At 41.1% G+C, this 16,580-nt stretch overlaps 1 protein-coding gene across 3 annotated transcripts in view; it reads right to left on the bottom strand.

Moving 5' to 3' along the window:
• Positions 1–16,580, bottom strand: part of L2HGDH (L-2-hydroxyglutarate dehydrogenase) — a 72,016-nt gene that overhangs the window by 30,415 nt on the left and 25,021 nt on the right. For 2 of the 3 annotated variants that reach the window (XM_003930539.4, XM_074393958.1), the window contains exons 5-6: positions 10,358–10,520; positions 4,519–4,553 (exon numbers count right to left, since the gene is read on the bottom strand). In XM_003930539.4, coding sequence (XP_003930588.1) covers positions 4,519–4,553; positions 10,358–10,520 — 198 coding nt within the window. Of the gene's footprint in view, positions 1–4,518; positions 4,554–10,357; positions 10,521–11,550; positions 12,461–16,580 lie in introns of those variants that run through there. The other variant, XM_074393959.1, reaches the window with a different exon arrangement.

The raw sequence follows: 16,580 nt of genomic DNA, 5'->3' as shown, positions 1-16,580 counted from the left end.
TATATGTGAAACAATAATTAAATTCAGTAACATATTAATTTTACTTCCAAATTAAAATTTAGGTAAACTTCAAATGATACATCAGTTCAACATAAATTTCTTTTAGGCTGGGCACAGTGGCTCACTCCTCTAGTCCCAACACTTTGGGAGGCCAAATTGGGAGGATAACTTGAGCCCAGGAGTTCGAGACCAGCCTGGGCAACATAAGGAGATCTTGTCTCCGTAAGCTTTATTAGAGATAAAGTCTCCAATTAAAAAAAAAAAAAACAGAATTTTAAGAAGGCAAAAATAAACCATGAATGTCTGTTGCTCTTTCATAAGTGAAGCAGATTTTTCCACCATATCCAATGTATAAGTCTTTAATTAGCAAATCCTCCCTGCAAAAAAATTATTTTAAAAATCCCCTGCCAGGCACAGTGGATCACACCTGTAATCCCAGTACTCTGGGAGGCTTAGATGGGTAGATCACTTGGGGCCAGGAGTTCAAGACCAGCCTGGCCAAATGGCAAAGCCCTGTCTCTACTAAAAATGCAAAAATTAACCAAGCATGGGAGACACATCTGTAATCCCAGCAACTCATGTTGCTGAGGCACAACAATCACTTTAATCTGGGAGGCAGAGCTTGTGGAGAGCCAAGATTGTGCCTCTGCACTCCAGCCTGGGCAACAGAGCAAGATTGTCTCAAAAAGAAAAAATTCCTTTTAACTTTTCATAAAGCCATTTCAACCTGGTAAGTGGACCCCCCAATTTAAATTTGAACCCCCAAACTATACTAACTTAAAATACCAAAATAAAGAATGGCAACTATCCTAACTCTGGGTAAAGTATATATCCACTGGTATGTCATAGGCCCCTGTATATATTCTATCATATAATACTCTAGTGAAAATGTCCCTTAGATGAAGGCAGGCACAGAAACAGAAATTTTAATTCTTCTTTGAATGGAAAGTCTATCACTTGGGTCACGTGACCCAGCAAATCTGATGGTCATCAAAGTGTCTGCAGCAGACAGTCATGCTTTATAGAGCCCTTGGCAGGTACCTGTAGGCAAATCATACCACAGAACTTTAGGGTTTCTAGAGGAAAATTATACCATCCTCTGCAGATAACTATCCTCCTTTCAAGAAAGTGCTTCTGGCTTTGAACACTTGACCACAGGTCACTAAGTTGCCACATGAACTACCCATTATTAACTGGGTATTGGTATCTGACTCATCAGTCAACAAAATTGGGTGTGTACAGCAGCATTCCATCATCAAGATTTATAAGGGTTGTACCAGTCCTGCCGGAACAAGTAAGTTGCAGAGGCAAGTGGTTCAAATTCCCATGGTCCCTACTCCTGCTAAATTGCCTCCTTCCTATCAACTTGCCTCTATGGCCTCACAGGGAGTTCTCTATGACCAGTTGGCCAAGGAAAAAAAATATAGGCCAGGTTTACAAATGGTTCTGCACAATATTCTGATACCATACAAAAGTGAACGGCCACAGCACCAGAGCTCCACTCATGTGTGGCCCTGAAGGACTGTGGTGAAGGAAAATATTCTCAGTGGGCAGATCTCTGAACACTACACCTGGTTGTTTATCTTATTTTAGAAGGACAGATGGCCAGAGGTATGGATCTACACTGCTTCCTCTGCAACAACTAATGGTTTGGCTGGATGGACAGGGAAAGGACGTCTGGAGAAAGGTTTATGAATGGACCACTCCAAATAGCTTCAGAGAGTAAAGATATTTGAGTTCCATATGAATGCTCACTGAAAAATAACCTTGGCCACGGCCGATTTTAATAATCAGTAGAAAAAGATGACCTGCTCTGTGGATGTTAGTTAGCTTCTTTCTCTAGGCACCCCTGTCTTTACCTGATGGCATCATGAACTAAATGATTAGGCATAAAGACAGTCTCTAATAAATGGTGTTGGGAAAACTGGATATATCCATGCAAAAGAATGAAACTGGAAAGGCCGGGCGCGGTGGCTCATGCCTGTAATCCCAGCACTTTGGGAGGCCGAGGCAGGCGGATCACGAGGTCAAGAGATCAAGACCAGCCTGGCCAGCATGGTGAAACCTCGTCTCTACTAAAAAATACAAAAATTAGCTGGGCATGGTGGCGCGCGCCTGTAGTCCCAGCTACTCGGGAGACTGAGGCAGGAGAATTGCTTGAACCCAGGAGGTGGAGATTGCAGTGAGCTGAGATTGTGCCACTGCACTCCAGCCTGGCACCTGGTGACAGAGCGGGACTCTGTCTAAAAAAAAAAAAAAAAAAAAAAGAATGAAACTGGACTCCTATCTTACATCATTCACAAAAATTAACTTGAACTGGATTAAATATTAAAATTAAAAGATTAAAGATTTTAGATTAAAAACTAAGACTCTTGGAAGAAAACATAGGGGAGACATTGGTCTTAGCAATGATTTTTTTTTTTTTGATAGAGCACCAAAAGCACAGGCAACAAAAGCAAAAATAAACAAATGCCTCCAAACATTGCCAAATGCTCCCTGAGGAGCAAAACTGCTTCAAGTTGAGAACTACTAATCTAAGATGCTTAAATAGTGGTTAACCTTGTATCTTAGCATTTAAGTTACAGGAGCTCAAAGGGGTTGTGTAACTCAACTAGAAAAAATTAAACATAATCCAGGATGGATAAAGTAGACTTTGTAACTTTTTTTGAAACGGAATCTCATGCTGTCACCAGGCTGGCGCGATCTCGGCTCACAGCAATCTCCACCTCTCGGGTTCAAGCCATTCTCCTGCCTCAGCCTCCCAAGTAGCTGAGACTACAGGCGCGCACCACCACATCCAGCTAATTTTTTTGTATTTTTTTTTTGAGATGGAGTTTCACTCTTGTTACCCAGGCTGGAGTGCAATGGCACGATCTCGGCTCACCGCAACCTCCGCCTTCTGGGTTCAGGCAATTCTCCTGCCTCAGCCTTCTGAGTAGCTGTGATTACAGGCATGCACCACCATGCCCAGCTATTTTTTTGTATTTTTAGTAGAGACGGGGTTTCAGCATGTTGACCAGGATGGTCTCGATCTCTTGACCTTGTGATCCACCCGCCTCGGACTCCCAAAGTGCTGGGATTACAGGCGTGAGCCACCGCGCCCGGCCTAATTTTTTTGTATTTTTAGTAGAGACGGGGTTTCACCATGTTGGCCAGGATGGTCTTGATCTCCTGACCTCATGATCTGTCTGCCTCGGCCTCCCAAAATGCTGGGATTATAGGTGTGAGACACCGCACCTGGTCCAATTTTGTATATTTTTTGAGTTAATTAGCATGTCTTCAGACCTACGAAGGATAGTTATACCTTGTTAGGTGGAAGCATACTTTTACTACTGTCTTTATTTGGAAGCTAATATGCTTCTAAAGTTATAAGGTGCATGGACAGATGTCAGGTTGACAAACGGTAGACTATAGGGATTTGTACTGGGTCCATTTGGTTAAGCTGATAACTGTGCTCAACAGAATCCCCTTCTCTTCATGGTTCCAACTTAAAGCTGATGAAAACAGGAGTTGCATATAATCTGGTGGCAAAAGTAAGTCAGCAGGCATTATTCTCTGAAGGTCATCCTAGTCCAATGAGGTGACAAAGAGATACCCACTGCCCAGTGAATTCCAGCTCCATATTCAGGTCTGTTTCCCAATTACTGATCCATCAACTTTCTTCTGATTCTCTGCTTCCCCAGAAACTTCCACAATGGTGTAAAGTCTTACTCATATAATAAATTCTATAGCAGTCATTAATGACTCTGCTCCCTTGCGTACAACCTAATGCAGCGGACCTACAGGTAATCCACTGCTTCTATGCCATTCTGCGGTTCTCGCTTCAGGTCTATATGAAGATGAAAGAAAGCAGTCCATCTCCCTCTGTACAACCTGCATACTCTCTCTAACAAAGTCTTCTAATTTATAGAGTTAATAAGTTAGTGGAACTCAGTAGTCAGAGTGATAAAATATCTATCAGTTTTGCCCTAAAATTAAATACTCCATATGCTTATAATCTTGTTCTTTGCCAGCACAGCCACTTTATGAGGACATTTCCAAGTTCAAACCCTCCTTAAAAGCTGTTAAACAGCCCTAAAATAAATTCTCTCATTACTTTTATATCAGACAAATGTCATTCAATAACATAAAATAGCCAGGCGCGGTGGCTCACACCTGTAATCCCAGCACTTTGGGAGGCCGAGGCGGGTGGATCACAAGGTCAAGAGATCGAGACCATCCTGGTCAACATGGTGAAACCCCGTCTCTACTAAAAATACAAAAAATTAGCTGGGCATGGTGACACATGCCTGTAATCACAGCTACTCAGGAGGCTGAGGCAGGAGAATTGCCTGAACCCAGAAGGCGGAGGTTGTGGTGAGCCAAGATCGCGCCATTGCACTCCGGCCTGGGTAACAAGAGCGAAACTCCATCTCAAAAAAATAAAAATAAAATAAAATACAGCACTGTGGATTAATTTAATTTTTAAGAAAGGGGAGGGAAAGAAAGTAACCAGCAGTTTTGCTTAAGAATCTTTACCTTTGTATTCTTTATAACAATCAGATATTTCATTCCTGAAAAAAAGAATAAGTAAAACATTTATTTTTAGGCCAACATGATTTGAAATATTATACTGGTAACAAATTTAAATAATTTTTTCCTATCATTACTATGATTGCATCTTACAGTTCATTCTGAAACTTTTTACCAAATAATGATTAAATACATCCATACTTAACAATATATAAAACTCCAGCTGTTTTTAGCTTGATTTTAACTCATCTAAACGTATAAATCATTCTCCACCTAACCTCTAACATAGACATAGCATTTCTCTGAACTATAATCCTGGAAATCACACTGGAAAATGGATTATGATAAATCAGTATGCATTTTCCCACAGCGCTAAAGCTATGATATGAGAAACCTTGTCATCCAAGTGTTGCTTACTGGATTCCTTTCGGGTTCCATTTTTCTAGATAAGTAAGAGTTCTCATAACACAAAAAACTTCCAGTAAGAGACTGACCATTTTTTAAATTAGTTCCCACTCAGATACATGGGATCTCAAAGTTTTATAAAGCATACATACAGCAGATGAAGAACACAATCTACTTGTATCATGAATGTATTATGCTGCCTACCTAAAGGAATCCTAATTATTTAACAATTTTGCACATCATCTTAGAATTTAGAAAGACAGAATGATTCAGATAGCCTAGATCTCCTTAAAAACCTGTCAAAGGGTTGGGTGGGGTGGCTCACACCTGTAATCCCAGCACTTTGGGAGGCTGAGACCGGTGGATCATGAGGTCAGCCTGGCCAACATGGTGAAACCCTGTCTCTACTAAAAATACAAAAAAGTTGGCCGTGCATGATAGTAGGTGCCTGTAATCCCAGCTACTTGGGAGGCTGAGGCAGGAGAATCACTTGATCCTGGGAGGCGGAGGTTATAGTGAGCTGAGATCGCGCCACTGCACTCTAGCCTGGGCACCAGTGCTAGACTCCATCTCAAAAAAAAAAAACAAAACACAACTGTCAAGGTAGAAAGAACACTACTTTTTTTCTCCTTCAAATTTCTCAACAGCAAACAGAAGGCTGAAAAATCTATCATTTGGGCAAAAAAAATATATATATATTAATGCCCTCAAAGCAAAACAAAGCAGACTTTTTAAGTGCAGTTTGAAACGGGGTGGGGGGGCGGTGGGGGGAGGTGAGGTGGGTGAGTTCCAAATGGCCAGGTCACTTTATGACCTTAGGCTGTCATTCTGACATTCTGAAACCTGGGTTTGTGTAAGAATCACTAAAGGCTTATTAGTAGGTGTTATTCCCAGACAGTCTGACTCAGTAAGTCTACATGATGCTAAAATTGGCATTTTGGGCCAGGCACAATGGCTCATTCTTGTAATCCCAGCATTCTGGGAGGCCAAGATGGGCAGGTCACTTGAGCTTGGGGGCTCAAGACTAGCATGGGCTGGGCTGGCGGGCACAGTGGGTCACGCATGTAACTCTAGCACTTTGGGAGGCTGAGGTGGGTGGATCACAAGGTCAGGAGATCGAGACTACCTTGGCTGACACAGTGAAATCCAGTCTCTGCTAAAAATACAAAAAGTTAGCCGGGTATGGTGCCACGCACCTATAGTCCCAGCTACTTGGGAGGCTGAGGCAGGAGAACTGCTTGAACCCAGGAGGCAGCTGTTGCAGTGAGCCAAGATTGTGCCACTGCACTCCAGCCTGGGCAACAGAGCAAGACTTCATCAAAAAAAAAAAAAAAAAAAAAAAAAAAAAAAAAGACCAGCATAGGCAACATGTGAGACCTCATCTTTTTTCATAATAAGAAAGAAAGAAAGGAAGAAAAGGGAAGGGAAGGAAAAGGGAAGAAAAAGGGGAAAAATGGAAGCAAAGGAAAAGGAAAGGGGAAGGGAGGGGAGGGGAGGGAAAGTAGAAGGGAAGGGGGGAGCCAAGGTGGGTGGGTTACCTGAGGTCAGGAGTTCGAGACCAGGGTTGTGAAACTCTGTCTACTAAAAATACAAAATTAACTGGGCTTGATGGTGGATGCCTGTAATCCCAGCTACTCAGGAGGCTGAGGCAGGAGAATCGATTGAACTCAAGAGGCATTGGTTGGAACAAGCCAAGATCGTGCCATTGCACTCTGGTCTGGGCAACAGAGTGAGACTCCATCTCAAAAGGAAAAAAAAAGGAATATACAAGAAAAAGTTTTTTTGAAATTAATCCTTCGTGGTCACTTCTCTAAGATTGAGACATATGGGTCACTGCTTTTTTTTTTTTTTTTTTTTTTAAAGATGGAATCTCACTCTTTTGCCCAGGCTGCAGAGCAGTGCAGTGGTGCAATCTCAGCTCACTGCAGCCTCTACCTATTGGATTCCAGCAATTCTCCTGCCTCAGCCTCCCGAGTGTCTGGGATTACAGGCACACACTATCACACCCAGATAATTTTTGTATTTTTAGTAGAGATGAGATTTCACCATGCTGGCAAGTCTGGTCTGGAAGTCCTGACCTCAGGTGATCTGCCGGCCTCAGCCTCCGAAAGCATGGGATTACAGATGTGCGCCACAACACCTCCTACGTCACTGCTTTACACAGACATATTTACAGCTATTAATAAAAAGGATGAGTTCAGTCCTGTTTGGTCTTCACATAGACATCAGGTTTACCAGTTTTCCTACTGACTATGTTTGCCATTTAGAGATACAGAACCTAAATCATTATATCAGTAAGCTAGACATTTGAGTCCCATAAGATTTTGCAAGTAAAAAAAAAAATTATTTACATTTTTAATGAAAAAAAAAAAAAAAAAGTTTAGTAAAGATGGGGTCTCATCATGTTGCCCAGGTGGTCTTGAACTCCTTAGCTCAGTAAATCCACCTACCTCAGCCTCCTAAAGTGCTGGGATTACAGTCGCGAGTCTCCCAAAGTGCTGGGATTACTATTTACCACTGTGCCCAGCCCTAAAAAAAAAATTTTTTTTTTGAGACAGGATCTCACTGTGCTGCCCAGGCTGGCGGGCAGTGGTGCAATTATAGCTCACTGCAGCCTCAAACTCCTCTGCTCAAGCAATCCTCCTGCCTTAGCCTCCTAAGTAGCTGGGACTACAGATGTGTGCTTACCACACCCAGCTAATTTTTAAAATTTTTTTGTAGAGACAGGGTCTCATTATGTTGCCCAGGCTGGTCTTATACTGGCCTCAAGTGATCTTCCCTCCTTGGCCTCTCAAAGTACTTTTGCAAATTTTAATTTTACCATTTGATTTGCTGTCCAGACTTCTAATGGAGAGAGAAAGGAAAAAACAATTCTCCAGAATAGCATGTGTTCCCCAGAAGTGATAAAGTCTAGCACAGTGGAAGACTAATTTACATGCTTATATAGATGAATAAACCAAAAAGGAGATGTCATACGAAATTTTTTTCTCTCCTTTCCAAGAGCATAATAAATTATCATTCAGAAGGCCGGGCGCGGTGGCTCACGCCTGTAATCCCAGCACTTTGGGAGGCTGAGGCGGGTGGATCACGAGGTCAAGAGATCGAGACCATCCTGGTCAACATGGTGAAACCCCGTCTCTACTAAAAATACAAAAAATCAGCTGGGCATGGTGGTGCGTGCCTGTAATCCCAGCTACTCAGGAGGAGGCTGAGGCAGGAGAATTGCCTGAACCCAGGAGGTGGAGGTTGCGGTGAGCCGAGATCGCGCCATTGCACTCCAGCCTGGGTAACGAGAGCGAAACTCCGTCTCAAAAATAAAATAAAATAAAATAAAAATAAAAATAAAAAAATAAATTATCATTCAGGCTGGGTGCAGTGGCTCACACCTATAATCCCAACACTTTGGGAGGCTGAGGTACGATAACTGCTTGAACCCAGGAGGCAGAGGTTGCAGTGAGCCAAGATCATGCCATGGCATTCCAGCCTGGGCGACAAGGTGAAACTCTGTCACAAAAATACAAATAAATTATCATTCACAGTTACAAAATTCTGATTTTATAGGAACTTTCAAAATTCTTCAATTCATGGTTCTTTATCCTTTAGTCTACTGGTTTATTTCTACTGGTTGTTCAAACTAGTCTAACTGTAAGTCTAGAGCAATGGTTCTCAACCAGGAGTGATTCCTTCACCCCCAAATCTCAGGGAACATTTGCCAACATGTAGAGACATTATTAATTGTCATCACTTGGGGGCATGATCATAGTGGCATCTAGTGGACAGAAGCCAGGGTTACTGCAAAACATCCTGCAGTGCACTGGACAGCCCCCTACAACAAAGAATAATCTGCCCCCAGGATCAACAGTGTCAGGATTAAGCAAGCCTTTCCTAGACCTCCCCTCTGCAATTACTTTGGTGTCCTACTTTCCTAGTCCAGCCTCTTAGCTTCCACCTTCCTGTTGTGCTTCAAAGCCAGTCTTTTTCCTTCGTTCTAACCACGCAATTTCTCAAACTATTCTGTCTTCATTAAACCAATGAAGCTTTCCACCGGCATCTTGTTAATTGGAAATCCTTGCTTGTTATTCAGCTTGTGGGGAATACAGTGTGGGTTATAGTTCAGTAATTAACCATGTGGGCTTTAGGTATAGACAGTGTGAGTTCAAATCCAAACTCCACAACTTACTACTTGTACAACCACAGCCAAGTTTCTTACTCTCTCTGTGCCTCAGTTTTCTCACCCTAAAAAATGTGAGTAAAAATGGTACCCTGCCACAGAGAATTTTAAGAGTCAAATGAGTTAATACTTGGAAAGCATCAAGTACTTAAAAAACGTTTTTTTTAAGACACAGTGGCTCATGCCCATAATCCTAGCACTTCGGGAGGTCGAGTGGGCAGATCACTTGAGTCCAGGCATTCAAGAGCAGCCTGGGCAACACAGTGGAACCCCATCTCTATAAAAAATACAAAAATTGGGCCAGGTATGGTGGCTCGCACCTGTAATCCTAGCACTTTGGGAGGCTGAGAAGGGGGAATCACTTAAGCTTGGGAGTTCTATACCAGCCTGGGCAACATAGTGAGACCTCGTCTGTATAAAAATGAAAATTAAAAGGAAGAAAAACAGAAAAATTAGCTGGATGCAGTAGCAAGCACCTGTAGTTTCAGCTACTCTGGAAGCTGAGGTGGGAGGATCACTTGAGCCTGGGAGCTGAAGGTTACAGTGAGCTGGGATTGCACTGCACTCCAGCCTAGATGGCAGAGTAAGACCCTGCCTTAAAAAAAAAAAAAAAAAAAAAAAAGTGCATTTTTAGCAAACATTGCCAAGAGATTCTGACTCTAACCTACAGGGCAGGGAAGTGTCTGAAGACTAATTTTCCATAAACAGCCTTCGTAGTTCAGATTTTAGCACCAGTCAGAAGTGTCGGACCAGGGCATGGTTCTACCAGCACAAGACCCTCCAGGAATCACAGTTCTCTCACATTCAGTCTCATCCTTGTCCCTTCTTCACCTACCTCTGGTTCTGCACCCTACTCTAGCCTACCTCCTCACCAGCACTACCCCCCCAAAATATCCCAATTTAAAAAAAAAAAATCAGTATAAGTAGAGCTGTTCTTTAGTATCCAAGGAGGACAGGTTCCAGGGACCCCACAAATACCAAAATTCAAGGGTACTCAAGTCCCTTATATAAAATGGCACGTAGCATTTGCATATAACCTGTGTACATACTCTGGGCAGTTTAGATAATCTCTCGATTACTTACAATACCTAATGCAATGTAAATGGTATATTCTTTGTTATACTGTCTTTTTTATTTGTATTATATATTATTCTACTGTTATTTTTTTCCCCAAATATTTTTCATCCGTGGTTGGTTAAAACCACAGATGCAGAACTCATGGATATGAAGGGCTGACTATATTAAATAGAAAAGACAACGGTGGCTTACCATCTATACTTCCTGAAGGCCCTTCTTTAGCCATTTCAATATCATTTACTTCAAAATTGGTCAAGACAGAGCCACCTGCTTCCTGGAAATCTTGGGCAAATGACAAAGCCACCTGCCGATAGTCCACAATGCCAGTATGTGGACAATCAATAGCCATTAGACCCTGAAACAGAATTACGAAAAGATAACAAATAAGAGAAATAACACTTGCTAGTAACAAAATCTCTATAATCAAGAAACAATTTTGTCCTTTAGAGGAGTTGATTTTGCCAGGCTCTTCTTGCTGCTACAATGAGTTTTTCCATTTATTTATCCTTCACCATGCCTGATTCTGATCTGATTCTGAGTTGAATTCCATATCATCAAACAATTATGTTTTAAATAAGCTCTCGTGAGATTTCCCCAGAAGTATATCATATGCTGTACACACTTAGTAAGAAATCAGAGTTGTTCTAGCTACTCACAATGTTTGCAGAGCATTGCTTTGACTTGCTGCCCAGATCCTATCTTGGAGACTAAAAATACGGAATGAAGATTTTATGTGGTTAACTCAAACTTCTTCTTCAGGTAACATAATAAATTAACAGACTGTTCTTTGTTTCTGTTTTTGTCCCTCAAGACATGTCCAAATCAATGCTCATCAATCCATAGATGAATGACACATATAACACATCCTTATTTTATTTTTTTAGAATAACTGTTGAATATGTCATTGCCTTGTCTAATTCTAACGAAAAGAGTAAGAGGAGAATTTCACACAGTAAGTATTGACTACATTTTGGTGATCATTGTTAATAGCACCATTTTCTGTTGGCTTTTTGTGTATGTGAGTATATCAGTTATCCCAATCAATTTCCCCAAGAAAGTAGCCTGGTATCCAGGATAACATCCAGAAGCTGAATACTATTGGTAAATTCTGCCATCTTCTCATTTGGCCAGCACAGCACTATCGTCACTGTGGTTTTAAAATAATATCTGATATAACACTATTGTAAATGCTCTCACTCTTGTATTCATCACCTACCATCACCTCAACACATTCACCTGCTTGGCCCTTGGAAGATTTTCACTTTGATATCCACCTGTGATGAATGCTTCCTAATGACAGGTCACACTGAGGGTAAAGACTCCCAAAATATCAACAGTCTCTTAACAAACTGAAACCAACGTTTGGTAAACTTCATCATTTTTACCTGTAACAGTGGTGAGGTTGATGGGGAAGGAAGGATTTTATTCAAGACATCTTTAGAAAATAATCAAACGGCCGGGCGCGGTGGCTCAAGCCTGTAATCCCAGCACTTTGGGAGGCCGAGGCGGGTGGATCACGAGGTCGAGAGATCGAGACCATCCTGGTCAACATGGTGAAACCCCGTCTCTACTAAAAAAAATATAAAAAATTAGCTGGGCATGGTGGCGCGTGCCTATAATCCCAGCTACTCAGGAGCCTGAGGCAGGAGAATGGCCTGAGCCCAGGAGGCGGAGGTTGCGGTGAGCCGAGATCGCGCCATTGCACTCCAGCCTGGGTAACAAGAGCGAAACTCCGTCTCAAAAAAAAAAAAAAAAAAAAAAAAAAAGAAAATAATCAAACTACATTTTCCACTATACATTGCCATCCCTAAATACTATGTAAACAACTAATGATTACAACTTGAAATTATATAAAGCATGTCACTTCAGTGGAGGCCTCAGAGAGGAGAATATGCCTCTTTTATAAGTTACTTTACTCATTCATCTTTTGAGTGGGTTTTGTCTCTGAAGCTTTCTTAAACACTTGTACTAAGCTAAAAATGTTCCCTGAACATTGATACAGGAGAGAGTACCAGCTCTATAGAACACTTATTATTATATCAAAATTATATCTTCTTTTACACTACAACCTCCTTCATGTTGACAGCCATGCCTTATTCATCTTCATATCTACAGTGCCTACCATAGTGTTTGGCACATAGTAATCAAAAAATCTTTCATTAAACCAAACCGAAAAAAATACCAGTTCTGAGTCAGATCTTGGAGTGGGGAACTCTTCAGGAGCTGTGTAACACTGGGAAAGCAACAGTTTGCTCATTTTTAAGACACAAAAATATGCGTAATACATATATATATATATATATATATATATATATATATATATATATAATTTCATCACCTGTGCACACATATCTCATCGCCCTCATTCCAAGGACCTGTGATGGTCACATCATCAGGTGCAGAGAACAATATCCAGACTCATCCACAATCTTTACAACATCTGAAAAGTTTTGTTTTTTTTGGTAAAGCATGATATAAAGAATCATGGGTTCCTGTTCTGATTTTTTTATCTTTAAAGCCTTAACAAGGATACACAACAAACAACAATCAGATAGATCAATTTTCCAATTTTCAATACCACTAGGATAGCAGTAATCCTGTTTTTCAAACTCTACAATTAAATTATTTTCGTAACCAAATCTACAGTGGGGCCAGCAACTTAGATGTAATTTTGATTTTAAAAAACAATCTTGACATTTGAAAGACTTTTCATAAGCAAATAAAAATTAAAACGTGTTAAAAATTGGCATGTCCTTTTGAAGGAGGTTACCAACTGTTTCATTCTTAAAGGTAATACTTGATAGGAGCACATCAGTGAAAGTCTTTTTTTTTTTTTTTTTTTTTTTTGAGACAGAGTCTAGCTCTGCCTGTTGCCAGGCTGGAGTACAGCGGCACGATCTTGGCTCACTGCAACCTTCAGCTCCCGGGTTCAAGCGATTCTTCTGCCTCAGCCTCCCAAATAGCTGAGACTACAGGCGGGCACCACCAAGCCCAGCTAATTTTTGTATTTTAAGTGGAGACAGAGTTTCACCATGTTGGCCAGGCTGGTCTTGATCTCTAGACCTCATGATCCACCTTCCTCAGCCTCCCAAACTGTTGGGATTACAACTGTGAGCTACTGTGCCTGGCCTTTTTTCTTTCTTTCTTGAGATGGTGTCTCACTCTGTTGCCTAGGCTGGAGTACAGTGGTATAATCTCGGCTCACTGCAACCTCCGCCTCCCAGGTTCAAGCAATTCTTCTGCCTCAACCTCCCAACCAGCTGGAGCTACCAATGCACATCACCACACCCGGCTAATTTTTGTATTTTTAGTAGAGACAGGTTTTCACGATAGTGGTCAGGCTGATCTCAAACTCCTGACCTCATGATCCACCGTCTCAGCCTCCCAAAGTGTGTGGCGTTACAGGCGTAAGCCACCACACTCGGCTGTTTTAAAAATTTTTTGAAACTTTTATTTGTAGTTGACACAAAATAATTGTATTTTTATTTTTTTCTTCATTTTTCCTTTTTTTTTTTTTTTTTTTTTTTTAAGATGGAGTCTTGCTCTGTCACCCAGGCTGGAGTGCAGTGGTGCGATCTTGGCTCACTGCAACCTCCACCTCCTGGGTTCAAGTGATTCTCCTGCCTCAGCCTTCCGAATAGCTGGGACTATAGGAGCATGCCACCATGCCTGGCTAATTTTTTGTATTTTTAGTAGAGATGGGGTTTCACTGTATTATCTTTCTTTTTTTTTTTTTTGAGACAGAGTCTCACCTTGTTGCCCAGGCTGGAATGCAGTGGCACGATCTTTGCTCACTGCAATTTCCGCCTCCCAGGTTCCAGCAATTCTGCCTCAAACTCCCAGGTGGGAACGACTACAGGTGCCTGCCACCACACCCGGCTATTTTTTTTTTATTTTAGTAGAGATAGGGTTTCACCATGTTGGCAAGGCTGGTCTCAAACTCCTGACCTCAAATGATTCCTCCCACCTCAACCTCCCAAAGTGCTGGGATTATAGGCGTGAGCCACTGCACCCAGCCAATAATTGTATATATTTATGGAACACAATGATATTTCAGTATGTGTACATGATATGTAATGATCGAATCAGGGTAATTGGTATATCAATCATTTCTTTGTGTTGTAAAAATTCAAAATCCTTTCTGTTAGCTTTTTGAAAACATGTCAGTGAGATGCTGGTATCTTAGTTTCACAATCAAATTCCATCAAAATCATATGAAGCTATGAAACAGCAAGAGATTTAGTATATTTTCAGGAAGGACATGTTAATAAAATGTATAGGAAGCCACTGTTTTGCACTAAGCCTCTGTATTAGGCCTCTACAGACCAAACCAAAACAGAGTCACTCATGCTAAAATTCCTCCTCTCCAGACCGAATCCAAGTTGTTTATTAGACCTTCTAAAAAACCACAAGAGGTAACAGCTAAGTTACCAAACAGGCTGGTTTTAGCCAGCTTGGTAAGGAAGTCTTCTCTGTTTTAAACTTATAAGGAAAGTAACTTTGGAAGAACTAATCTGCTTTTTGTTCTCTCTTACTGCTTTCTTCAGCCCCTTTCTGCCTATAAAGCCAAACTTCGCTGGTCAGCTCATCAGTGAACCTTTTCTAAATCTTTGAATGAAAAGCTTCTTGATTCATGAATTGCTAAAAAAGCTAATTTGATCTTTTAAATCTTTTGTAATTTTGTCTTTTAACACACTCAATAGTTTGTTTTTTTTTAAAAAAAACGGAGTCTCGCTCTGTCACCTGGCTGGAGTGCAGTGGAACAATGTCGGCTCACTGCAACCCCTGCCTCCTGGGTTCAAGCAATTCTCTGCCTCAGCCTCCCCAGTAGCTAGACAGCTAATTTGTGTATTTTTAGTAGATTTGGGGTTTCTCCATGTTGGCCAAGATGGTCTCCATCTCTTCACCTCATGATCTGCCTGCCTCAGCCTCCCAAAGTTCTGGGATTATAGGCATGAGCCACCAAGCCTGGCCGACACACACTCAATAGTTTTGTAAAGCACTGTATAGATAAGAAACAGGAAGTGAGTTTAATCTAAATTTTTCTTTTCTTTTTTTGCTCCACAGCTAGACACATCACAGTGATAATCTAAATTTTTTTAAGTAAACTTTTTTAAGTAGACTCTTTTTTAAGATAAGTTTTAAGTTCATAGCAAAATTCAGCAAAAAGTACAGAGTTTTCCCACATACTTTCTGCTCCCACATATATAACAGCCTCCTAATTTCTTAATTTTTTTTTTTTTTTTTGAGACAGAGTTTCGCTATTGTTACCCAGGCAGGAGTGCAATAGCACGATCTCGGCTCACCACAACCTCCATCTCCTGGGTTCAGGCAATTCTCCTGCCTCAGCCTCCTGAGTAGCTGGGATTACAGGCATGTGCCACCATGCCCAGCTAATTTTTTGTATTTTTAGTAGAGACGGGGTTTCACCATGTTGACCAGGATGGTCTCGATCTCTTGACCTTGTGATACACCCGCCTCAGCCTCCCAAAGTACTAGGACTACAGGCGTGAGCCAGAGCGCCCAGACCTTAATTTCTTAATTTTAATACTAGCATTTTTTTTCCTTGCGGCATAGCTTCAGTCTAAACAACCAGCCTTTATATCAGTTAGTCACAACCCTACTTTTATAATATGGTAGAATCTCTCCCCATTGTTTTAAAATAGGCTATTTCACTCTAAAAAAGATTGACATGCCTTAAAAAAATAAACAGAATAAAATAATGAATTAAATGTAATACGTCAGGAAAAGGGGAAATATAAACCACATCATGATCCGTCCGCCTCAGCATCCCAAAGTGCTGGGATTACAGGCATGAGCCACCAAGCCCAGCCCCCACAAACTTTTTTTTAGAAGGGACAGATAGTAAATATTTCTGACTAGGCTTATGATCTCTGTTACAATTATTCAATAAGCCCGTTTGACACAAAAGCAGCTACAGACAATACATAAATGAATATGTAAAATTGTATTTCAATAAAACTTTATGGACACTGAAATGTGAATTTCATATAATTTTTTTTTGGGGGGGACAGAGTCTTGCTCCATCACCCAGGCTTCAGTGCAGTTGCCCAGTCCCTGCTCAGGGCAACCTCCGCCTCCCAGGTTCAAGAAATTCTCTTTAGTCTCCCGAGTAGCTGGGATTACAGGCATACACCACCACGCCCTGCTGAATTTCATAAAATTTTAATTCATCGCAAAATAATGTTCTTCTTTTAATTTTTTTTAACACACTTTAAATGTAAAAAACATTAGCTTTCAGGCCATACAAAAACAGGTGGCAGGATGAATGTGGCCTACAGGACAGAATTTGACTGTCAACTCTGACCATTTAGAATTTGCCCGGAGTGTGAAATAAGCAGGTGGCCAAAATAAGATGGTCAATGAAAATATTCTACTTAAAAACAAATCAGTC

Source organism: Saimiri boliviensis, chromosome 2 (genome assembly GCF_048565385.1).
Source record: "Saimiri boliviensis isolate mSaiBol1 chromosome 2, mSaiBol1.pri, whole genome shotgun sequence".
Classification (NCBI taxonomy): Eukaryota; Metazoa; Chordata; class Mammalia; order Primates; family Cebidae; genus Saimiri; species Saimiri boliviensis.
This window is presented reverse-complemented; position numbering and strand designations above follow the sequence as displayed.